Raw genomic sequence first — 27,544 nt, 5'->3', positions numbered from 1 at the left:
TTTGGCATAATTCTGTTTGTTCAAGTGCAAGAACACGATACTGGTGGCACGCGTCTTTCTGTGCACACGAGTCATCTGTGCCACGACGTTCTCGTTTGTCTTGTGGTGCTTGAATGCTTCTAGTGTTACGTGTTGCTGGTAGAGAGACGAGGCAGATACGGATTTCCACAATTATACACTTCTTTAATAAACAAGGCAGGAGTAACCAAACATACACTTAACATAAACAGAGAACGGACGAGGAGTGAAGGAAGTGAGTGCAATATATAGGAGTGCTGACAATAGAGTCCACGTGCAGGTGATGAGTGATGATGAGGAGCTGACGAGGGAAGTAAGTGCAGGTGTGGAGAACAGGAGGATCTTGGGAAATGGAGTCCAGGGGAACAAGGGATCCGTGACAGTACCTCCCCCTCCCGGTAGGCGCGTCCTCGCGCCGTAGATGTAACAACCGGGGGTGGGTGCCCTGGAGACCTCAAGCTGGTGCAGGGGGAGGAGCAGACTGGAGTGGAGGTCTCCAGGGCGGGCTCAAAAGCCATGGCGGGTCAGGGTCCGAAGGCAGCCATGGCGGGTCAGGGGTCGAAGGCAGCCATGGCGGGTCAGGGGCCGAAGGCAGCCATGGAGGGTCAGGGGCCGAAGGCAGCCATGGAGGGTCAGGGGCCGAAGGCAGCCATGGAGGGTCAGGGGCCGAAGGCAGCCATGGAGGGTCAGGGGCCGAAGCCTTCGCGCCGAAGCCTTGCGCTTCGGTCGGCGGAGCCGCTGGTTCTGCCATCTCCCGCGGGTCCTTCAGCGCCGCCAGGGCTCCAGAAGGCCGCAGTTGAATAAAGACGACAGACAACACAGTGAACACCAGGGGGAGTGAGGAAGCCAACTGGAACCGAGGGACGGAAGGACGGAGCAGAGATGGAGGAGTGCAGTCCAGAGGGGAGGGCAGGCTGACGAGGGACCAAGGTGTGAACGGGGGCAGGATGGAGACTTGTGAGGCTGGAGGACTGATGGGCCATGGTGGAGACGAGGGAGGTTGGAGCCAGGGTGTAGGTAATCGCCCAGAGGTCCGAGGTGGAGATCTGGGCGAAGGGGCGTGAGGTGGAGGTTCAGTGGAGATACAAATGGACGGAGGTGGGAGAGGGAGGCAGGGAGGGGAAACTGTCTTAGGTCTTTAGGCTGTATGTTTCAACAACAAAGTTCATCATAATAAAGGGCTCAGTGGCGGCAGGAGCGGCTGGCTCGGCGGCGGCTGGAGCGGCTGGCTCGTAGGGCTCGTAGGCGGCGGCTGGAGCTGAGGGCTCGTAGGCGGCGGCTGGAGCTGAGGGCTCGTAGGCGGCGGCTGGAGCTGAGGGCTCGTAGGCGGCGGCTGGAGCTGAGGGCTCGTAGGCGGCGGCTGGAGCTGAGGGCTCGTAGGCGGCGGCTGGAGCTGAGGGCTCGTAGGCGGCGGCTGGAGCTGAGGGCTCGTAGGCGGCGGCTGGAGCTGAGGGCTCGTAGGCGGCGGCTGGAGCTGAGGGCTCGTAGGCGGCGGCTGGAGCTGAGGGCCAATCCATACCCTCAAATACAATTAAGATTCCCGTAGGAACGGGCACGGGCTCTGGAGAGACTGGAGCGAGCTCCGGAGACGCTGGAGCGGGCTCTGGAGACGCTGGAGCGGGCTCTGGAGACGCTGGAGCGGGCTCTGGGGACGCTGGAGCGGGCTCTGGGGACGCAGGAGCGGGCTCTGGGGACGCCGGAGCGGGCTCTGGGGACGCCGGAGCGGGCTCTGGGGAAGCCGGAGTGGGCTCTGGAGATACTGGAGCGGGCTCTGGAGAGACTGGAGCGGGCTCTGGAGAGACTGGAGCGGGCTCTGGAGATACTGGAGCGGGCTCTGGGGATACTGGAGCGGGCTCTGGAGATACTGGAGCGGGCTATGGAGAGACTGGAGCGGGCTATGGAGAGACTGGAGCGGGCTATGGAGAGACTGGAGCGGGCTCTGGAGATACTGGAGCGGACTCTGGAGACACTGGAGCGGCTTTCTTCCTCCTCCTCCGCTTTCTGGGCCCAGTAGAGGAATGTGGGTCCAGCATGGGACAGGCAGGGAGTTCGCTGGAGGGGCATGCGGAGGAAGACGGAGGTTGGCAGACTGGCCGGGCTGACCGTGTTTTTGGAAGGACTGGACGAGAGGAACACTCAACATTCTGAACCTCTTGGACTAAGAATTCGGAGCAATTTAGATACAAAACTAAATTTATAGCATCAGTTAAGGAAACATAATCGTTAGGTTCAATAAAGCGAATAGTGTTCTCATCCAGTCCATCCAAAAACAGGTCGATCAACTGAGCATCCGACCAATCTGTCAAATAAGCGAGCTCTACGAACTCCTCCACATACCTCTCCAGCGAACGACCCACCTGTAGGAGCCCCGATGAGTAGATCGCCAGCAGTTAGAGGTGTGAGAGGCATTGGAGGAGCAAGAGCCAGGGAGCATGGGTAAGTCTCCATTCCTCTTTTGGTGGAAATCCAGTCAGTATGGGTCCGTTCTTCTGTTACGTGTTGCTGGTAGAGAGATGAGGCAGATACGGATTTCCACAATTATACACTTCTTTAATAAACAAGGCAGGAGTAACCAAACATACACTTAACATAAACAGAGAAAGGACGAGGAGTGAAGGAAGTGAGTGCAATATATAGGAGTGCTGACAATAGAGTCCAGGTGCAGGTGATGAGTGATGATGAGGAGCTGACGAGGGAAGTAAGTGCAGGTGTGGAGAACAGGAGGATCTTGGGAAATGGAGTCCAGGGGAACAAGGGATCCGTGAAATCTAGGTGCCCTAGAACATTTTTTAAAAAGATGTAATATAAGTCTAAGGTGTCCCCTGAATGTGTCTGTGAAGTTTCAACTCAAAATACCCCATAGATTTTTTTAAATGCATTTTTTTAACTGCCTATTTTGGGGCATCATTATAAATGACCCGATTCAGGGCTACTGGCCCTTTAATTCTCCTGCTCCACGCCCACGGAGCTCGCGCTTGCCTTGAACAGTGCATAAACAAAGTTTACACAGCTAATATAACCCTCAAATGGATCTTTACAAAGTGTTCGTCATGCATGCGTCAGATTATGTGAGTATTGTATACTGTTATATTGTTTACATTTGAAGAGTTTATTTGCAAAAACAGATAACTCCATTTTTATGAATTCTCACAAATCATGTTTTTTTTTATTGTGCATTCCAAGTAATAACAATCAAACTGCAGTTGGGCTGTTTTGATTAAGTAATGATAACTCTAAAAAATACATGTAAATTAAAAAATTAAAATTCATTGAAAGTATGTTTTATATATATATTAAAAGTTTGTTTTTTAGCAAAAGCAGATAACTCCAACAGTCGTTTTTTGGCAAAAGCAGATAACTCCACATTTCATGTTTCATAGTTAAACAAAACCCAAGTAATTGCATTTAAAACACTCTCAAACACACATGTGCACACAAACGCACACACACACCCACCCACGCGCGCGCGCGCGCACGCACACACACACACACACACAAACACAAACAAACAAACAGATCGGCACACACACACACACACACGCTCTCTCTCTCTCAAACACACACACACACACACACACACAGAGATCGGCACACAAGTACACACACACGCACTCATCCACACATGCACGTGCGCGCTCGCGCGCACACACACACAAGCAAAAGGACAACCAATTTTTCAGCTTGTAAGTCGTGTATGGTGTACAAGGACTTACAGGAGTCGAAATCATAAATCTTCGATCACTTTTAGTGAGCTTTGATAAAACTTCCCTCAGCTAGCGCGTCTTTTTGAAGTGACTAGAAGCCTTGTCACCTGACCTGAATACTGCGCGCTGATTCGCTAAAACGGACTTATCGGTTTCTGTCTGTACACAAACAAGGGCGCTTGTCGGCTTCTGCTGTAAAACGTGAACTTACGATGCCTGAAAGTGGGCAAAACCGGCTCTTCTGACAAAATGGATTTAGGGTACAGAACGTGCTATATATGGAGAATAATGCACAGCACTTAGTTCATTTTTAAAAAAAATGGCGTTTATCGGTTTTTGCAAATGAACTCTTCATTTGATTCTGAATGAATTTGAGACTGTGCTCCGTGGCTAATGGCTAATGCTACACTGTTGGAGAGAATGTTGTGTTTATGAATTATACAGACTGCAAGTGTTTAATAATGAAAATAGCGATGGCTCTTGTCTCTGTGAATACAGTAAGAAACGATGGTAACTTTAACCACATTTAACAGTACATTAGCAACATGCTAACGAAACATTTAGAAAGACAATTTACAAATATCACTAAAAATATCATGATATCATGGATCATGTCAGTTATTATTGCTCCATCTGCCACTTTTCACTATTGTTCTTGCTTGCTTACCTAGTCTGATGATTCAGCTGTGCAGATCCAGACGTTACTGGCTGCCCTTGTCTAATGCCTTTCATAATGTTGAGAACATGGGCTGGCATATGCAAATATTGGGGGCGTACACCACGACTGTTACATAACAGTCAGTGTTACGTTGAGATTCGCCTGTTCTTCGGAGGTCTTTTAAACAAATGAGATTTATATAAGAAGGAGGAAACAATGGAGTTTGAGACTCACTGTATGTCATTTCCATGTACTGAACTCTTGTTATTTAACTATGCCAAGGTAAATTCAATTTTTCATTCGAGGGCACCTTTAAAAGCATTTGCTTGAATAAGAGCGTGATCATATAATGTAACACTAGCCACATTATAATGGATAAAATGGATGCTGTGTTAATTGTGTTAAATATTTTTAATGCGTTAAACTGTAAAAATAATCGCCTGTGTTAACGTACTAATTTTGACAGCACTAATATATATGTTTTTGTTTTTTTTTAATCTTACTGACTCCAAACTTTTGAATGGTAGTATAAAATTGGTCAAGTTGTTTAAGTGTTTTTGATGTTTACACACAGATGGACATGCGTCAATATATCCACCTCCATGACGTTAGAAAATTTCCAAAGTTCAGAAGGAGCCATTTTTACAGCTTAGTGTCAATAAACAAGGGAAGGCATTTTGGCATTATGATACATTACAATATGTTTACATTGACCTTTTTATTTCAAAAGATCATGGAAAGTTTGATTTGTCATTGTATGATCCCTTTAAGTTTGACGCAATTACAAATTTTAAGAAAAAAACAATGCCTCATGGGATGTGCTCCCACATAAATGGTAGTAATACATCAGATGTCTCCCCGAACCCTCATTTGAAACTCACCCTGCTGTCCAGCTCTGCTGGAAACTTGGTTTGGAATTTGCAGATGGTGCCGTCACTGTAGTCTCTCTGAATGAAGACCTTGGTGGCCAGAGATGCACTGTGACGCAGCTCCTGGAGGTTGTGGAACTGCAAAGAGACACAAAGGGGGTGCTCTTAAACATTTTTCTGAAACGCAAAATGATAAATGGTACATTCATGAGGCCATAGAGCCTTGTGTGTATGTCATTTTATACATTTTTCACATAAATCTTCACTTGCACAGTTAAATCATTGTACATATGGATAAGAATTTGAGATTTGACACTTAAAATTGAGAGGGTCCGGACAGTATGACATTGTGTCAATTAATTTAAAGATTTATGGTTTCTATCTCTTCCAATACACACAGAAAACCTACAATATAAAATGATAGAGCCTGGACCTACATCAAGAGAATCAGTCTATCAAAATGAAAAACGGACAGGGGCCTCTGAAGAAATAATATTTTAAAATATGAAGGGATATGTATGCATGTTTATAAAATTTGGGCCAGAAAGAAGACAGAGCATCAATCAAAAGAAGGAAAAGAAACACTTGATGAGTTGTTTTAGGACTTTATGTGTAAAACCATCTTCACCAGCATTTGAAACATCATGAAATAAATTAACAGAGCCAAGAGAGAGAATGAAACCTGATGGATCCAAGGTGCAAATTCAGCTCTAATGACCATTTGCTGTGTCCTATTTCTCCTGATTCTCTAATTGACAATACAGTTGGACAGACATATTCCAGAACTCAGTCTATCCACAGTGGCTGGAGGCAAATGTGTTTCATAAATTTAATTTTCAAATAATAACAACATGAATTAAGAACAGACTTTCTAAAAGCTGTACTGCAGATCCTAAAGCTTTCTGTCAGACACTGCAAGCAATGAATCAGTTTTTCTTTCTTTCTTTCTCTTTCTTTCTTTCTTTCTTTCTTTCTTTCTTTCTTTCTTTCTTTCTTTCTTTCTTTCTTTCTTTCTTTCTTTCTTTCTTTCTTTCTTTCTTTCTTTCTTTCTTCTGAGACCCTGTTTCCTCCTTGTAAACAAATCCGTATTTTAACAGATCAAGATATAAAACAAGGCTCACAGCTTTATTTTCAGCAAAAATTAATTGGCCTCACAGTTGCGGTCTCATTAGTGTAATTGCTGAAAGCTTTGATGCCAAAAATAAGTCTATTGTTAATGCTCTGTTGCTAACATAGTAAAGTTACTCTAAAAGGCCAGTGCTGAGACATACAGAAATAATGATGCAAGTTTAATGGTCCTTTACAGATGTAAATTATGGCTTCATGGGCAAAATACGTACAGTATTCATTTGCATACACAGAAAATAGTGTAGAAATTATATGATGGAAAAATCATTTTAAAATATATTTTAAAATCAATAACTCATTGTTTATCCTAGAAAGTAATGAGATTAAATTGAAAACAAATGGAGAGTGTTTTTTTAATAATCTGACATGTCTCCTTTAGATCAATGTTTCTCAACCAGGGGGGCCAAGGGGCATCATTTTTTTTTTTTTTTTAAGAGATTACATAATTATTATTATTAATATTTTCTAAATAATCTTTAGCAGTTTATATTTTAGCTTAGTTTTTTAAGAACCAGAGTCTTGGAAATATATATATATATATATATATATATATATATATATATATATATATATATATATATATATACACACATACAAAAAAATTCAGAATTAGTAACCAAAACTTCATAAGGATGGATGTGAATGATAATTAGTCTTCATTGTTGCCACGACACACAAAGCCTTTTAGTTCATGCCAAATGAAACGAGCCTAATTATCCTGCACTCCTCCACGGAGACATCGCTCAGAGAGACTCAGGTTGAGGATGCTCATAATAGCTGTTCTGCTGTCTCAAATCCCACAGCAGCTGTTAGCATAACCACAAGCAATGGCTTATCTGGCCACATGACTGTCCACGGTTGGATTTCTCCCAGAAGACATGATAAATTATTCACACTTGGGAGGTCATCTAAACTGTTATCTACAAGTTATACAGAGAGAAGTTTTACATAGTCAGACTTTTGACTATCGACATAAAGCCTTGTATAATTTGCAGCTTATTTTGGCCAAGATCTACAGGAAAATTCTGTCTGACCAACATGTAAAGTGACTAATAACAGTTTGGTTTGTTATTATGTGGCATTTAGGTTTATCCTAAAAGAACAGTTCAACCAAAAATGTAAATTCTGTCTTCATTTACTCACCCTCATGTCATCCCAAACATAGAAGAAGAAAGTCAAAAAGAAGAAACTCAGAAGAATGTTGGTGTCCAAACAACATTACAATTGTCAATTCACCAAACTTCTGCCAATGTATTACAATGTAAACACAACTAGTATACTCCTCAAAGCTGTATAACTTAGAGCTGCATGATTCTGGATAAATTGAGAACCACATTTATTTATTTAAAAAAAAAAAATAATAATTAAAATAGAAATTACAATTCTCCCACAATTCTAAATAGACAACTAAGCAAAATAATTTACTGGAGGTTCAGACAAAATGTTAATTGCTAGAATCTATTTAAAAACAAATCTATTTAAAAACTATTTAATTGGAATTAATTATTATTATTTTAACCAAAAAAAAAAAAAATGTTTGAATGAATGATTCAATAACCCTTTTCACACATACGGTCTTTACTGATAAATTACCATTAAGAGATCATGTGTGAACAGCATATTTATGTATTTACCGGTAAAGTCATTCTGGTAATTTTACGCTAATTTACTGAGATTACTGTGTGAAAGGGGCTAATGACTTGCTCAAAAAGACTTGTTTCATTACTGGATGAATCAGCATTTTTGAACAAATCTATTGAATTAATGATTCAATGACAAATACATTTTTTAAATACATTTTTCGTGTGTCACCACCTACTGGTGTAACAATGTAATTTATACAATCTTTATTAGGTGATTAGGTAACCGCAGACATCAGGGTTTATATCTGAACTATAAACTTTTATCCCAGTACTTCTGCAATAATTTGGATTATTGTAACATAAATAATGATACTGTGTGGTTGAAAAGACATTTTGGAGCTGTTTCATACTTATACATGACAACTGCTCTCCAGCGCAGATTTGAATGTTCGCTGTGACCGTACAAAGTTTTAATAGACATAGACGAATCTTTGTCATTTAAGATCACATGGGTGTTCAAATCGAGATCGCTATCTTTTAAAAATTAGGAATCATGCAGCTCTATTTGTATAGGGCCTACAACAATACAATTTTATCAGCCAATCCGATTGGAAGTGGCAATTTCTGCCAGCTCTTGCTATTTTTGTGTCTAATTCGCATCAGACGGTCAGTAAATGAACTGTAGGTGATTATTGGGCTTACTTTGAGATGAGGAAGAGGAACCATCCAGTTTCTGTAAGCCCTGAACTGTCAAAGTTAGCACTGCTGTAATTGGTGAATAAGTCTGAAAGGTACAGTGACATTCCTGAAGTGAGACCATTAGCATCATTGCTCATCACAACCCACAGCAGTCAGATGGACACGGCCAATTAAAATTCCTCAGTTCAGGAAAAGGATGCATTTTAATGAAACTGCCTGTCCAGCAGAAACATCTGAGGGGTCAAAGGTTGATTCTAGATGCTGCCAACATTGAGATGCATTTCATAAGTAGCTGAGTAGATCTGCAGAGGCATATTAGGAAGAAAGATGTGTACCTTCAAGATTTCATAGGCTCTCAGGGCATTTCCTCTTCCTTCCTTTGTGAGTGTGGAAGATGATTTTAAACAGATGTGACAGAAGCAGAACATTTACAGCGCTCGGGTTTCTTCCCACAGAAAAAGAGAAATGCTGATGTGCTCTCAAACCCTTGAGAGACACTGTAGCGGAAGCAAAAGATGGACTTGCTTCAGTTTAATAGGGGTTTATAGGCCTACATGTCATAAGTGAAGGACTCCAATCGACTGAGAGATAAAAAAAAAAAAAAAAAAAAACTCTTTCCTGCCCTGCAGGGCTGGGTGTTTAGCAATATTTTGGTCTCATTACAAAGGGAAAGAATAAATCAGATTATGGGCTCAGTTTTAACACATACAAGACACTGAAACCATTCAAATGCAATATAATACAGTATATAAATCATTTCATGTTAGTATTCACTGATGCACAGGCCAGCTGCCCATCCGGGAACCCTTTGTGTAGTGTACTGTAATACTTTATGTAGCTATTTAGGTTTCATTATGTAGATCCATATACAAAAGACATTGGTCAAAATGTGATTGTTTATGATGTAAACACATACTTATAGCAGAAATAAAGGAAAACATAGATGTTTTAAAGGTGCCCTAGAACACTATTTCACAAGATGTAATATAAGTCCCCAGAATGTGTCTCTGAAGTTTCAGCTCAAAATACCCCATAGATTTTTTATTTTTCCATGTTTTAACTGCCTATTTTGGAGTGGGATTAAAAATGCTCCTTTAAATGGTGTTATGTTGAGATTCGCCTGTTTTTCTGTGGTGTTTTTCACGCAGGAGATTTACATATGACGGAGGAAACAATGGTGTTTGAGACCCACTGTATGTCTTTTCCATGTACAGAACTCTTATTATTCAACTATGCCAAGGTAAATTAAATTTTAAATTCTAGGGCACCTTTACGGTGTTACGGCCAGAACACACCAAGCCGACGTCGACGAACTAGTGGCGTCGAAAGCAGACTGCGGGGTTGGCTCACGTCGGCAGCGTCTTTGTCCAAAGTTGCCCTGACACACCAAACCAACGGTAAACAAGTAGCACGATGGCCAAGTAGTACGTCCGTTCTGCGCCTGCGCAAAATGAAATGCCTTTCTGTACCAGCCGGTGGCAGTATCTGAACAGTCAATCAGAATGATCAGATGTGGCACAGACGGACCTACGAGCTCCGACGGCAATTCAACATTTCGAATCGGTCAATAAAAAAACCAATGAGGACCAACTTCAGCCGACGGTGCAGAACACACTGAGAAAACTTAGTCGGCCGACGAAGAAAAACTGCCCAACGGCCGACCTTCGGCTTGGTGTGTTCCTGCCTTTAGAGGGGTGAATCTCATATTTCAAAACAAATGAAAAACAAAAGAAATGTTTGTTTTTTTGTGTGTGTGTGTGTGTGTGAAAGTAAATTAAGCGTATGAAGCATACACATTTTTACATTGTGGCAAACACCAAAAAAAAAACAAAAAAAAAAAATCTGTAAATCATCATAGTCTGCTTTTTATTATTAAAATCAGCATAAATTTAGTAGTACTACAATTTTTTTATGGGCTACTTACAACAATTATGGCTGATTAAATGCGATGGGGGATCACAATACAAGTGCTTTCTACAATACAATGTAATAATATTTCAGAGTGTTACTGTTTTTTTTTTGTTTTTTTTTTATAAAACATATGCAGTCTGGGTGAGCATAAGGGGCTTTCTTCAAAAACAGTAAAAAATAGTACAATTAAAAACAGACCCTATAAACTTTTGAACAATAAACTAGCAAACATTGTAAATGTTTTAAACAGATTCTAAATAAAAAATAAATAAATAAATAAAAACACTGTTAGACTAAATTTTGTAACAGATCAAGAAACATTTGATACCCATCTTGCACACAGATACCTTTATAATCAAACACTGCTGATCTTGAGCACATTCTGTTAGTTATCCATGTTAATTAAATACCAGGAGATTATAAACTGACTTTCCAGTCCCCTAAGAGACTTATTTGCTTTTAAATAGAATGCGGCTGCCTTTTGAAGCTTGTTTATAAGTGAATGATTGTCATACCAAACAGATTTTCACAGAAAATCAGCTGAACGGCTCAGGCAAAAAATAAACTCACAGGAATTGCTTTGAATTTGCATTAAGTACAGAAAACTATTTGGACACTTAACCACATTTAAAATCATCTTAATCTCATTGCATTTGAAAACAAAATAGCAAACCAAGTGGCTTACAGTTTATCAATTTTTTTTTTTTTTTTTTTTTTTTTTTAATTGAGATTTATACATCATCCGAAAGCTGAATAAATAAGCTTTCCATTGTTGTATGGTTTGTTATGTATGGCTGAGATACAAATATTTGAAATCTGGAATCTGAGGGTGCAAAAGAATCAAAATATTGAGAAAATTTAAAGTTTAAAGTTGTCCAAATGAAGTATCTGACTACTCAATTTGTGTCAAGTATTCTTGATTCTAAGCACCATTATGAAATGCATAATAATTATTATTGCATAATTGTGCAGGTTACATTCAGATTGTCAACTTTTAACCGACCTCCTAAAATGACCTGCTAAACATCTGCCACCTACCAGAGACTGAACAGAAGATGAACATCAGAACGATTCATAAGATTCATTGAGAGTAAACAGAGCATGGAAGCCATGCCTTTAAAAAATAAAGCAGCTCTTGAAAGGGCAGTATGTTGTTCTCTAAGCGCTACCAGAGATGCTGAGTGCACATGGCCTCAGGGACACATGAAACAAATTACAGGTTGCTTTAGCTGTGACACTTTAAGAGGGCTGTTACACAGTCGAACTGCTTTCTGTCGTGCTAGCTCATTTCTTCGCTTGTCCACCCTCTCTTGCTCCTTTCTTTCAAGATGCAAATATCTTTTCATTAAGCATTCAGTTATTCTTATAACTGTAAACCTGTTTCAGATCAGCATACTTTTTTTTTTTTTTTTTTTTTGGTTAGGTCAATTCAGTTCAATACGTGCAATATGACTGCATTACTAAAATGTTGTTTTACAATCTTGTTCTGCCATATCTATTCACTTCTAATCAACTCAGTATATTCTTGAGATCACAGTTAACACATAACACAAGTAAAAACAGTTCATTGTGTTGTGTATAATTAATTGGGTTTGGCACAGGGTGTAAGTATGTAACCAGAGACGGCTGTGCTTCTATCTGTGTGGATTTACTTAGCTATACTTGAGGGATAAAACTATACCCAGACGTTTGCTAAATCTGACAAAAACTGTCACGGTTCTAAATAAATTAAATAAATTAATAAATAAAATACTTCTAATAAATGTGTTATGTTTCACTTCTGAATTATATAAAAGTTGTCTAGTAAAGAATAGGGTTAAGACTAACCTATGTAGAAAATAAGCAAAGAATACTCATTTACATTGTAAATGAGTATTCTTTGCTTATTTTCTACATAGGTTAGTCTTAACCCTATTCTTTACTAAACAACTGAGTACACCCCCTTTGAAAAGTAACATTTTAAATAATATCTCAATGAACACAAAAACAATTTCCAAAATGTTGACAAGACTGAGTTTAATATAACATCTGTTTAACTTATATTATTAACCTTACTTTCATGTTATAACTTAGATTACACATTTTTTCAGTTTTACTCAAATTAGGGTGATGCAAAAATGAGTACACCCCACAACAAAAACTACTACATCTAGTACTTTGTATGGCCTCCATGATTTTTAATGACAGCACCAAGTCTTCTAGGCATGGAATGAAAAAGTTGGCGACATTTTGCAGCATCTATCTTTTTCCATTCTTCAAGAATGAGCTCTTTTAGAGACTGGATGCTGGATGGAGAGTGATGATCAACTCGTCTCTTCAGAATTCCCCATAGGTGTTTGATTGGATTCAGATCAGGAGCCACTGAATCGCTTTCACCCTGTTCTTCTTCAGAAATCCAACAGTGGCCTTAGATGTGTGTTTAGGATCATTGTCATGTTGGAAAAGTGCACGATGACCAAGGGCACGGAGTTATGGTAGCACCTTATCTTTCAGTATAGAGCAGTACATCTGTGAATTCATGATGCCATCAATGAAATGCAGCTCCCCGACACCAGCAGCACTCATGCAGCCCCACATAAGGACACTGACACCACCATGTTTCACTGTAGGCACCATGCATTTTTCTTTGTATTCCTCACCTTTACGATGCCATACAGTTTTGAAGCCATCAGTTCCAAAAACATTTATCTTGGTCTCATCACTCCAGAGTCCCAGTAGTCTTCATCTTTGTCAGCATGGGCCCTGGCAAACTCTAGATGGGCTTTTTTGTGCCTGGGCTTTAGGAGAGGCTTCTTTCGTGGACGGCACCCATGCATGCCATTCCTCTGCAGTGTAGTATTATGCCACGGGAAATAGTCACCCCAGTTTGGCTTTCTACTTCTTTAGATAACTGCAGTGAACTTGCATGCCGATTTTCTTCAAGCCTTCTCATCAGAATACGCTCTTGTCGAGGTGTTAACTTCTGTGGATGACCTGGACGTCTCTGTGAGATGGTTGCAGTTCCATCTTTTTTGTACCACTTTTGCTACAGTATTCTGACTGATAAGTAAAGCTTTGCTGATCTTATTGTAGCCTTCACCTTTCTGGTGTAAAGAAATTATTTTCTTTCTCAGGTCTTGTGACATTTCTCTTCCATGTGGTGCCATTGTTGACAGCATGAAATGAGAAGGGGTTTTAACACCTTTTTATAGTCAACTGTCTGCTGGACACCTGTGTAATGAATAATTAGACTTACCTGTGGTTGAATTCTTGTTAAATTAGACATTTGTAGTCTAAAATATAGCTTTGCTCCAGACATTTTCAGTGGGGTGTACTCATTTTCGCATTACCCTAATTTGAGTAAAACTGAAAATTTTGTTCTCTAAGTTATATTATTGTAATATTATGTCTTGTCAACATTCTGGAAATTGTTTTTGTGTTCATTGAGATATTGTTTAAAATGTTACTTTTGAAAGGGGGTGTACACATTTATGCTGAGCACAATATATACAGTGGGTACGGAAAGTATTCAGACCCCCTTAAATTTTTCACTCTTTGTTATATTGCAGCCATTTGCTAAAATCATTTAAGTTCATTTTTTTTCCCTCATTAATGTACACACAGCACACAATATTGACAGAAAAACACAGAATTGTTGACATTTTTGCAGATTTATTAAAAAAGAAAAACTGAAATATCACATGGTCCTAAGTATTCAGACCCTTTGCTGTGACACTCATATATTTAACGAGTTTGTTTGCCCATATAATCTTTAGGGTATTAGGTTAGCTAATTTGGCTTGCTGTCCACTGAGGAGGGGCTCGATGAAGCATCTTCAACTCGAGCTCTGATACACCCCCCAGTGAATAAATATAGGATGTGATTACATAGGGCAAGGTACCTGAAATGAAGGTGGAGTTTGGGGAGGTGGAGGGATGCTGAAACAGCTGAGACTGAAGAGAGGTAAGCAGCTGCTTATATACTCTGGCTGTTGATTGGAAGATTAGATGGGCTCGCTCCTCCCTAAATTACGTTTAGGAACTTCACTTAACTCAGGTCCTGTCCATTTCTTCTGATCATCCTTGAGATGGTTCTACACCTTTATTTGAGTCCAGCTGTGTTTGATTATACTGATTGGACTTGATTAGGAAAGCCACACATCTGTCTATATAAGACCTTACAGCTCACAGTGCATGTCAGAGCAAATGAGACTCATGAGGTCAAAGGAACTGCCTGAAGAGCTCAGAGACAGAATTGTGGCAAGGCACAGATCTGGCCAAGGTTACAAAAACATTTCTGCTGCACTTAAGGATCCTAAGAGCACAGTGGCCTCCATAATCCTTAAATGGAAGACGTTTGGGATGACCAGAACCCTTCCTAGAGCTGGCCGTCCGGCCAAACTGAGCTATCCTGGGAGAAGAGCCTTGGTGAGAGAGATAAAGAAGAACCCAAAGATCACTGTGGCTGAGCTCCAGAGATGCAGTCGGGAGATGGGAGAAAGTTGTAGAAAGTCAACCATCACCAGTCGGAGCTTTATGGCAGAGGAGCCTGACGGAAGTCTCTCCTCAGTGCAAGACACATGAAAGCCTGCATGGAGTTTGCTAAAAAACACTTGAAGATCTCCAAGATGGTGTCTTGTCCTTCATTTGTCTTGCACTGAGGAGAGGCTTCCGTCGGGCCACTCTGCCATAAAGTCTCGACCGGTGGAGGGCTGCAGTGATGGTTGACTTTCTACAACTTTCTCCCATCTCCCGACTGCATCTCTGGAGCTCAGCCACAGTGATCTTTGGGTTCTTCTTTACCTCTCTCACCAAGGATTTTCTCCCCTGATAGCTCAGTTTGGCCGGATGGCCAGCTCTAGGAAGGGTTCTGGTTGTCCCAAACATCTTCCATTTAAGGATTAAGGAGGCCACTGTGCTCTTAGGAACCTTAAGTGCAGCAGAAATTTTTTTGTAACCTTGGCCAGATCTGTGCTTTGCCACAATTCTGTCTCTGAGCTCTTCAGGCAGTTCCTTTGACTAAATGATTCTCATTTGCTCTGACATGCACTGTGAGCTGTAAGGTCTTATATAGACAGGTGTGTGGCTTTCCTAATCAAGTCTGAATAAGTATAATCAAACATAGCTGGACTCAAATGAAGGTGTAGAACAATCTCAAGGATGATTGGAAGAAATGGACAGCACCTGAGTTAAATATATGAGTGTCACAGCAAAGGGTCTGAATACTTAGGACCATGTGATATTTCAGTTGTTCTTTTTTAATAAATCTGCAAAAATGTCAACAATTCTGTGTTTTTCTGTCAATATTGTGTGCTGTGTGTACATTAATGAGGAAAAAAAAATGAACTTAAATGATTTTAGCAAATGGTTGCAATATAACAAAGAGTGAAAAATTTAAGGGGGTCTGAATACTTTCCGTACCCACTGTATATACACACACACACACACACACACACACATTAGGGGTGTAAGGATACTCTCATGTCACGATTTGATACATATCATGATACTGATACTACGATATTATTGTGATACTCCAAGACATGTAGTAAATGGTTATCAAAACATGTACTGTTGATTAAAATGCTAAATTTGGTATTACATCGGGGGTGGAAATTAATAGCCTTGGACTTGGTGCTGGTAATCCAATGCAGAGGACAATGGTGACACCAGAATAAAAATATTCATGATTCTGTAGCTGAAAATACAGAATTATTTTAGACACATATGTTTGCACTCTGTCACTGACTAATATATACACTCTAAAAAATGCTGGGTTAAAAACAACCCAAGTTGGGTTGAAAATGGACAAACCCAGCGATTGGGTTGTTTTAACCCAACTGTTGGGTTAAATGTTTGCCCAACCTGCTGGGTAGTTTTATTTAACCCAACTATTGTTTTAAAATGACTATATGGCTGACTTAAAATGAATCTAAAAAGAAATTAAAATTTTCATTTATTAAACATATTAATAAATGTTAATTTTCAAGATATTTTGGGTCCATTTTAAGTAAGCAATACTGTAATTTTTAAAGAATAGTTGAGTTAAGTAAAACTACCCAGCAGATTGGGCAAACATTTAACCCAACTGCTGGGTTAAAATAACCCAATCGCTGGGTTTGTCCATTTTCAACCCAACTTGGGTTGTTTTTAACCCAGCATTTTTTAGAGTGTGTATATATATATATATATATATATATATATATATATATATATATATATATATATATATATATATATATATATATATATATCATTTTAAATAATGTAGGCCACTTTTTTTTATGTTAACTCAAGACATTTGGCATTTTCAGGACCCACAAATATTCCCCCATTGCATTATTATGCATTATATTCAAAATTACATATAGTATTTTAATGCAATATTTACATTAAAACTCTGGAAACTTGATTTTTTTTCTCAGTAATTTTCATTTTGGGTAAACTATAGCTACACAATACATATTGTCACTACACTATATATATACAGTGGATAACACTTTTAGTTTGAGCATCAGTAACTCAGTGGTTGTTTATGCTAGATGTCTCAAACTTTGATACATGGTAGCCACATCCGTCTGCTACAAATAGAACTCACTTGGATGTGTACTACAAATTTACAGATTATGTAAGTTAATGTCAAATACAAAGAGTTCCGTTGTTACAATCTACCCCACTACTTTTAACACTAAATGGGGATAGATGTAACACTGAAAGGTAATTTGCTGAAATAACACCCACACTATCCAATTTTTGCATAAATATCATTGAAGAACAAAGAAAAAACAGTTTTGAACAACATAGACAATTTAAACTGACAATGTTTTTTTAGAACTTTAAATTTAACCACATAAGGGTTCAGTCACTAGCTATGTTTTCAAGATCCACCTATTTTTATGTGAATTTTGAGCGATTGCATAAAAAATGCCGGATGGAAACATTAAGATGCACATAAATTCTAATAATGTGCACAAAAAACTTGTGTGTTCAATTGAGGCAGATCATTTTTAATCTGTTAAGAAGACATGCACATAAACTACAATGGAAACATTGGAATTTATGAATGTAACTTACTGAATAAATCCCGCGATAAGCAACAAAAAAACTTGTGAAAAACATGACTTTGCCTCAACAGAGGATGTGATTGATAACTGGACTCATTGGAATCATCATAGGGGTTTTTAATATACTATTACAACTCTCCCTACCCCAAACAGCCATAACATAGCTAACTGTTTTAGCATGTAGGTTTGAAGTTAGCATAAATACAAGAATCAAATTAAACTAGAGAAACAGCTTCAGGTCATGTACGTTAAATAACTGTATCTACAATTCAATGATTGTAAGGCAAAAAATAATCTTGGTGAAAAATTTTATTTTCTTACCTGAAAATAAGTTTTTTGGTCATAGAAATTTACTCACAGTCACATGCCACTTCTCCTGTGAGCTCAAAAAGAACATGGGAGTGTATGATATTGATGACAATACCACAGCTCAAACTTAAAGTGTTACATCTAAGTAAATGTGTGTACTTTTCTCTCTCGCAGTCTCTCTCTCTCTCTCTCTCTCTCTCTCTCTCTCTCTCTCTAGTAAAACCAGAAATCATCTATATTGTGGGGATTAGCCAGCAGTCCCCATGGGGGAAATGGATTAATAAACATACTAAATTATGTTTTTTTTTTTTTTTTTTTTTTGAGAATGTAAAAAAGTTTTTTTGTGTGATGGTTAGGTTTAGTGGTAGGGTTAGGGGTTAGAATATGCAGTTTGTAGAGTATAAAAACATTATGTCTATGGAGAGTCCCTACAAGGATAGTGAACCAGACAAGTGTGTGTGTGTGTGTGTGTGTGTGTGTGTGTGTGTGTGTGTGTGTGTGTGTGTGTGTGTGTGTGTGTGTGTGTGTGTGTGTGTGTGTGTGTGTGTGTGTGTTGCCACCAGGCCTCAGGCCCAAAACAAAACAAATCAATGTGGGAGTCTTTAGTTGTGGCCCCTGCACAAGGGTAAAAACACTTTGGTGTCTCATGTAGACAGATAAATAGCAAGCAATCCTCTAAAGACTGTCTAATGCAGCAGCTCTGCATAAAAACAGAAACACATCACACATCAGTTGTCACAGTAGCCACAGAACATAAAACAACATCATTTATTTTCTTCCAGGAGTTATTTTAAGGATTGACTGAACTTGATTTGAGGTGCTTGTCAAAGAAGGAACTAGAGATCCATCTAAAAAAGGCTCAGAGTTCACTGAATGCTAAACTGACCAGTGAAGCGAAGGAAAGGCACTTGGAGCATTCTTGGAACATTCCGGTGACTCATTACAATATTTTTTAATGAAAACGAGCCTGATGTAGGACAACAAGACCACATGATGCCCAGAGCAAGTTCATGACAACCCTTCTTGTGACAGCAAACCTTTTTTTTTTTTTTTTTCCACAGTGAATGTTGGCTAGGTGAGAGTCAACAATCAGTTTTAATATCCCAGTAAAAGTAAAATCTAGGTTGCTGAGGGAAAGAATTGTTTCCCTGAATACATTACAAACTGTGGAATCTCATTGTGTATTCTCACTGGAGGGATTTGTCTTGTCCACCTTTTGAATAAATCTGTAAACAAGATGGCTGAGTAAACAGGAAATGCATGCAATCTAAACAGATGCCTAAATATAAACCATTTTTTATGCAGGTTGGATAGGAGTTGATGAATTAAGGCTAAAGGGCAGCTATACAGACATTATTCTTCAAAGAGAGAAAATTAAATCTGGAAGATATGCTAATAAAGCAGAAGAAAAGAGATGTGGATGCTTATGCATATAAAAAAAAAAAAAATAAATAATGTTGAATTTATGAATAAATGGTGCTTAGCTAGGCATAACACCATGCTAAAGTACTGCAGGTGGTTGACAGGGCATTGCTGTGCAGTGCTAACAGTGGTGGTAGTCAATACAGTGGGCTATATAAACTAAACAAATCTCGCACCATCAAGAAAATTTACACGAAAGGAGAGCCTCACTTCATCTAACATCTGCTCACCTGAAATGAGTAGGTAAAGGTCCTTCATTCATTAGGATTTCACTGATATTTTGCCTAAAGGTTTCTCTTCCACTGTTGTCCACAGGCAAGCTTGATGACAAATTAAAGTTATTCTGGAAGCTGATTGGTTTGAATGATTATTGATATATTTGTGACATTACATTATTTTAACATCCATTCTGATTGGCGAGATGCTTTTTTCTTTGTACAGGAAGGCCTATAAAAAAATCGGTTACCATGTAAAAAAAAAAAATCTACATAATCATATTACATTTACATTCTATGCATCTAAATCATGAACATCTGTTCATAAACTGAATAAAGTAAATTGTTAACTTTAGATGTATCCCAATTTGCAAATTAAATGGGTCAATGACGTGATGGGTCATTTTTTTGTGTCATTTTTTGGCCTTAATAATAATGAAAAACAAAGATATGACATCCAAAGTATGTAAGGTAGTACAACTAGATCTCTTTTATTGAATCCAAAAGGTTTTATTTATATTTTACACCATTTAAAGGTATTTTAAAGATTTTAAAGTGTCAAAAGGTCATTCGGTTTAACCGTCCAAAGGCCAATTGTGATTGAAATATCTTAAAATGTAATAAATGTATATATTTTTTTATTCTGGCATGATTTTATAACATCAAATATTAACAGTGCAAAATGGTATTAAAAATATGTATCCATGGGTTTCATGTGACGTCACTGTATGTTATCGCCGCCATATTTGTGTCCGGTCACAGCTGCGCGCCCTGTTGAAGTCTAGGGTGACAGCAGCTACAACTACCAGAGGAAGGCCAACAAAACACTCTCAGAAGGTTCACAACAATATATCTGGGATATGTTGTGTTATAAACCCGAACTACAATTTTATTCGATCCCAAAGGAGTTAGATCGGCGGAATTGTTGGCTTCAATCAGAAGGGACCACACCACTGGCGGCCAAACAGCAATGCACAACATTAATAGCTGCTGGGACTGTCATTTACATAACATTATAACGAGAACACTATTGTAATAAAGCGTTGTGAATCCTCTATGTTTTTGTTTTCAGTGTTGTTGTGGGAAGAGCGCGTCTACTGGAGTTAAACATTGATTACACAACTTGTTCAAACTTCACTTGTGCATTAGCGTCATTTTTTTTTTTATTTAATAAGTATAAATATCTGATTAATCTCATAAAGGATGTGTTTCGTTGAGGTAAATAGCCCGCAGAGCTGATGCGAGGGCTCAAAAAGTAAGGCAAAACATTAATATGATTGGCACTGTCTTCTTACATGATATTTTAATTGTAGCCTATACACTTGTAATATAACGTTGTGAATTCTTTGGGCTTATTTGCTGTATTTAGGAGTTACAGACTACGTTACTTCAGTTTATGGGTTTTGATTCTCTTCAGCGTGCGCAGCTCAAAACAGCAATGTTTAATATTAAAATGTTCATGTTTTCAAAAAATGAATGCATTATTTGTAATAACTAGCACTTATATTGTTTGCGTATTATTTAAAAAAAACGCATGGTTTGGTTAATAATAAGGATCGCGAACAATAACATATTTTTTTCCTCAAATCATCTAATTTTGATAATAACATCACTGATTGAGCTAACGTTACACACGCTGAATGATCACCCGTAAACTGAAGCGCTTTGCTAGGTTAATTAACTCAACGAAACACATCCTATATATGGTAATTCATATATATTTATACAATATAAACATAATATTGCAACTAATTTTCACAAAATCATGCGCGCATGAACTTGAACTAGTAACGTAGTCAGAATAGCTCCTGTTGTATTTGCGTTCTTTCTGTAACAACACGCCGAAACACAGCAACAAGAATTCACAATATTTTAATACAATAGTGTAGACAATTAAAATGTTATTAATATGACAGCCATAATCGTAGATAATGTTTCGTGTTGCTGTTTGAGCACTCGCGCTGAAGCTAAAGATGATCATCAATACAAAGAAGCGCTGCTGCGTTAGTTGCCATCTCGGACACAAATATGGCGGCGGGCATAGCGGAAGTGACGTCTTTGAAACCCATGGATAGAAGATGTTACTTTGTTATGAGAAAGAATGTCCGGAAAAATGAATTTCATTTATGTCATTTGGAGTTACCAATATAAAGGGATCATTTTAGATCAAGTCATATGGTCAATATCATGTGACAGTATGTGACATCATTCAGACACCTGCAAAGGACCACATGGTCCCGAAGCAAAGTAACTGACTCTCTCTTAACTATTTGAAAAAATCATGTTTTCACTTGCTCATACGCATGTCCCGAAATATCAGGTCATTCGGTTCAACTGCTATAAACATGGAAAATGTTGTAATATTTAAAAAAAAAAAAAAAAAACTTGTACTAAATAGAAAATGTTTGATTGTCCTTTTGCTAGCTAGCTAGATATCAGCTTGTTAGCATTGTTTCAAAATATTGTTATTCGGTATAACCAAAAGTGTCCTTCGGTAAAACCGAAATTTTGGTTAAACCGAATGACTTTTTTGGTGACAAATTTTGTCCATCTTGTAAAAAAAATGACAAAAGCAGTGTTAATTGATTATAAAAACCACATAATCTCATTGTTAACACTTAATAAATGTTTTTACACACACACACTTTTTAAAACCTTATTCATCAATGACCCAAATATAGAACCTCTGCCATGACAGCGAAGGCAGCTCAACCAATCAGAACATAGAGTACTTACCAAATAAATAGACATGAAATATTTATCTCAGGTAAAAAAAAAAATAAATAAAATTACTAACTTAATTGGAGAGACAGGAGCACAAGTAGAAACATGGGTTTCCTCGATCAATTTTCAGTTACATAGTGTTGCCACGGTTATTAATCGAGAGTATATGAATGGCGCAATTGACCAATCAGAATCAAGTATTCCAGAGAGCCGCACAATAAATACTTTTAGTTTATCTGTTGGTTTATTCAGTCTGTATATTTGTGTCTCTGTCCAGGGTGCTGAATAATACATCAGTCCGTCTGTGTCATTCACTCTTTCCTCGGTAGATCCTCTGCTTTGACCACAAGATAGTGATGCTTCACTTTTGGCTGATTTCAATGGAAAACTCTGTCATGTCGACGAAATCAGCCATTAAATAAACAACGTTTCCATTTCTCAATTGGTTTCTTTGAACGCGTCTCAGCTAAAGCGTTTACAGGAAACATCGTGATTCAACCCCACAGCAGGTGTCAAAATAACTTCACACAAACGATACGAATGAAACGGACCCGCTTTCCGCTGTCTGTTCATCTCAAATGAACGTGTTAATGATTCTTACCTCTGTCGCCATGATGCCTGAGACGGTGGTGGATGTGTGGTGGATCTGTCCCGGTGCTGAAATCCTCTCCACTCGTGGGACAGTAACGGACGGAGAGATGAACGCACTGGAGAGGGTGGAGCAGCGTCCTACTAATGGAGGAGGAGTGACTAGTACAGATGTGTTTCACTTCATATCTGTATAAACAATATCTTCGTAGAGACTCCGAGGACCACCAGATTACCACATAACACTGGGGTAAAAAGTGTTTCATCAAAAAAATTATTGGTTATTTATTTTTTTTCTTGAGATGTTTGCAGTGTCTATACATTACAAAATTAAATGGACTAAATACATAAATAAACTAATAAACAAGCAAACAAATAAATAAATGAATGAATAATGCAACTTAAAATGTGCTTAATGTGGTAACATCTAAATTAAATGGTGAAAAATAGTGAAAAATGAAAGTGAAAGATATTAAAGGGTTAGTTCACCCAAAAATGAAAATTCTGTCATTAAATACTCACCCTCATGTCGTTCCAAAACTGTAAGACTTTCATTCATCTCTGGAACACAAATGAAGATATTTTTGATGAAATCTGAGAGATTTCTGTATCTCCATTGACAGTTATGCAACTCACATTTTGACGCTTCCAAAAGTTCATAAAAAGGTCGTAAAACTAATCCATATGATTTGAGCGGTTTAGTCCAAATTTTCTGAAGAGACACAATCGCTTTATATGATGAACAGATTGAATTTAGGCTTTTATTATTTATTCTCTTTATGAACTTTTTGAAGCATGAAAATGCGTAGCTGTTCATCAAAAAGATCTTCATTGTGTTCTGAAGATGAACAAAAGTCGTACAGGTTTGGAACAACACAAGGGTGAGAAATTAATGACAGAATTTTCATCTTTGGGTGAACTATCCCTTTAACACTAACATATTATAAAGATACCAGCCAAAATGCAACAGGTTATTTTTAAGAGACATAGCAGGTCGAAAGAGCTTCTGAAGGTAACAACTGGCCATATACCTTTTTACTGTATAGATGAAAAATGTATACATTAATGTTTAAGTTTGCAGTATAGGTATGAAACATTTTAAATTAATACATTGACATTACTTGACACAGAAGATTAAATATTGACTTTTCCATTGTGAGTTTTAGCTACCACCTTCTGGGAGAAGATTCAAATTTCCACATTGTAGACTGAACAGGTTCAAGCATTCTTTCTTGTCCTTCAGATCTTAAAAACTAAGAAAAATAATAAACAAGGGTCCAATGGGTTGTGCAATACGTGATGAATGTGACAAATTAGTGTATTCACAATCCACAGTATGTTTGTGGATGGAGGGCTGTACAGTATAAATTGGGATGCAGGTGGTGGTGTGCAAATTATATTGGATGGACTGATGTTGATGTAAATCCTAGTCAAAGATAAAAGAATATTTCACTTTAATCTAATGAACATTTAAAATTCACTCAGAAAAAAAATTATGACAGATTTATGGTGTGCTGGCATTTCCCTGGCTCTTGTTTGTTGCAAAAATATCTTTCTCTGGCGATCATTCCGGTGGCTCAGTCTGAGTCATACATGCATGAAACAGACTGCATAATTCACAGGAAAGGCAAAGACTCTTAAAAATGTATTAAATGTGCTGCTGATGTTTGGACACTCCTGTGCTTTGACCAGCAGCCTATATGTGGACTGAAAAGTAGTCACGTTTTAACCATGATCATGTCTAATAATAAACAAAGCAATAAGGTGCATGCAGCGTATATATATGTTAGAGTTAGCATTGAACAATTCAGGAGACAAATTTGGTGTAATGCGCTGCTGCGACTGCTGGTTTTGGAAAGCACACCTTACCTAATGACCTTGACTTGAAATTAAGTTCTGTCATGACAACTCTCGGAGTGTTTGGCATGGTAATGGGTATGACAATGTTGTATGTTTGGTCTTGGTTGAATAGATCTTCTAACTTGCTGCTGCTGTAGGTTATTGCTGTTGCTACAGAGCAAGTATGGGACTTGGTACTGCCAATACATATACAACATACTGCTGTGAGCAAGTAAGACATGCTGCTGCTGTACAATATAGCATACCGTCGCTGTCCGATGAAAACCACGTATGTCCATTTTGACGATTTTGAGATTTTTCGACGGATTGAATGTCCAGGTTCATTTCCGTATACAGTCTGCTTCACATATCTAAATGGCCAATGAAGAATTGTGAAATCATATCATCTGATTTTCACGTATATCCATTTGGTGTCAAAGCTGTCAATCACGCCGCATATCTCCCGCCCTGTGGAAGCATCTCGCCGGTCTCGTGAAGTTTCATCGAAGCTCAGCACTGGATAGCCGAATAACACTGTGAGGTTACATTGCCAAATAAACATAGGCTGGTGAGACAATGACTTTCCTTTATCGAGGTAAACGTTTCCCCCCTGACGCCAGACGTACGTCTAGGAGTGACAAAATTACAGTAGAACTGTGCAAACAAAGTATTTGTCTAGCATTACCATGTCAGTGTATTGATTCATTGTCCCTTCATAGTTTGCAAGAGATATTTAATAAATTTATAATTAATATTAAATAAACTAAGCGTATTTAATAAACTAAGACGTAGGCTATTTAATAAACTGAGCGTATTCATCTGTCAATATGAAACGCGACTTAACCATTCTAACTAATGATCGGAAGAACGCGTATCGACCACCGTTATTGTAAAATATGCACGTATGTCCATTTAAACTCAATTTTGGTCAAATGTGGATTATATCATTACACTGGCAAGAATATGGTTACATGTAAAGATGCCGTACCAAATATGACAACGCAACATTCAACTGCTTTTGAAATACAGTGTTTTTTTCACTTCCTGAAAAGTAACCGTTTTGGACATACGTGAGTTTCATCGGGCAGCGACGATACATGAATTACCTGTAGTAGATATATACAGGTGGAACTAGGGAAGGTGGAGGGTTTCTGAAGCATGCTGCACTGCTAAGGCAATGCCACCAAAGTACTTTGAAACTTGAGCATGCAATCTCATTGGCTACTGATAGAGCAGGAACCAATCAGCTGTGCCCTATAGATAACAATGTGATTATGAAAAGGCTGAGTTAAAGGACCTATTAGCCTGTGCCATCTAGAGTTTCATGGCAGAACTTTGTATATGAAGACTTCAGATGCAAAAGCCTCTAAGTGCCATCTGAAATTTCAAGCTTGTATGTTTAGGTTCAGTAATTTCACTTTAATGGCAATTAATAGGTCATTTTCATTGCCATTAAAGTGTAATACTGAACCTAAACATACAAGCTTGATAAAAATGTTCATTTTATAAGAACATTTCAGATGGCACTTAGAGGCTTTCATAAGTCTTCATATATTCACTTAAAGTCTTCATATATTCTTGAACAAAACACACTTACTCCAAACAGTCTAAGCATTTGTCACATTTGATTGCTGCAACTCAGCTAATCTGAATCACATTGGACACAGGACAATACCATCTGCTCCTGTCTCTGACTGAAGACTGTAACTGAATGCTATATAATTATAGAAAAAGAACTCCAAAAAGCAAAACAATTTGCATTACAGGCCCACGTGGGCTGACATAATCAAAAAAGCTTATTGCCCAAAGCCTGAACGCATTCACACACACGCTCACCGATTCAGGCGCGATACATCTGGGAAAACACAGAGGAAGTGTATACACTAATCACAGCTTATTTGATAAGACAGCAAAACGCCTCTGGGAATGTCAGATAATATAAGGTCAAATTTGAACAAACACGCAAAAACGTGGGAAGCAAAAGCTGCTTTATTTAATTTACAAAATGATTTTTTTCTGCAATATCAAAGGAGATTATAAATGACTCCACAGTTATTTAAAGCATTTTCATGTATAAAAGCATTTTTGATTTACAACCTTTTTTTTTTTCCTGAATGAAAATAGAATTGGTTAGCATTCTCTTATTCTTGATACTCACTCTAAACTGTGTGAATGAAAATCCAGAGGAATGCCTAGGAAGGGGAATCTTCCTCTTGTTTTTCATCTAGGCCAAAAATGTTTTGTACAGATGCCACCATCCCTTGGCACAGAAACATCTGTCTCACAGGAGGGAACGGGAAAGAAAAAAGATGTTTGATCCATGATATAAATAAAACATCAAAACTCCTTTGTTTATTGTGTCTTTTTATAGCGGTGTTAAAAAAAAAAGCATGTAATCTCACTGTGCCTGGTTACTAACATTGCAGAAAGGGAGCTATAAATAGAACTCCCTAAATAGATGCACACGTGCACCTATTTTTCCTAGATTTCTATAGCGCAGTACATCTTCATGTCCCCATCATACATTGTAAAATGATAAAGGTACACTATGTACCATTATCAATTCTTCTTTTAAAACATGTTTTTGTCTCACCCTGATCCACTATGGTAAGCTTATTATATTTTAGACAGGGTGTGTTGGCTTTTGCGCAGAAATTGCATACATCGAAATGTTGTAAAAGTGACGCAGAGATGGAGTTTTTATTACTCAACAGTTGAGTAAGGTTTTTTATACAAATCTGAGTTTATTGTGAAGCATTATGTGTTGTGGAGGGTCATATTCATCTGCACAGTCATGCAGAGCCAAAGTACAACCAAAAAAATGTTTGTTTTTTA

General features: G+C 38.3%; 1 protein-coding gene across 1 annotated transcript in view; it reads right to left on the bottom strand.

Annotated features, from left to right (window-relative positions):
• golga7bb (golgin A7 family, member Bb) overlaps positions 1-22,942 on the bottom strand; it is a 38,326-nt gene extending 15,384 nt beyond the window's left edge. Inside the window, exons 1-2 of the mRNA XM_067385038.1 lie at positions 22,884-22,942; positions 5,262-5,387 (exon numbers count right to left, since the gene is read on the bottom strand). Coding sequence (XP_067241139.1) covers positions 5,262-5,387; positions 22,884-22,895 — 138 coding nt within the window. The 5' untranslated portion in view covers positions 22,896-22,942. The remainder of the gene's footprint in view (positions 1-5,261; positions 5,388-22,883) is intronic.
• Between the last annotated feature and the right edge of the window lie 4,602 nt (positions 22,943-27,544).

Source organism: Chanodichthys erythropterus, chromosome 5, assembly GCF_024489055.1.
Source record: "Chanodichthys erythropterus isolate Z2021 chromosome 5, ASM2448905v1, whole genome shotgun sequence".
Lineage (NCBI taxonomy): Eukaryota > Metazoa > Chordata > Actinopteri > Cypriniformes > Xenocyprididae > Chanodichthys > Chanodichthys erythropterus.
The sequence above is the reverse complement of the archived record's forward strand: the minus strand, read 5'-3'. Positions and strand labels throughout refer to the sequence as shown.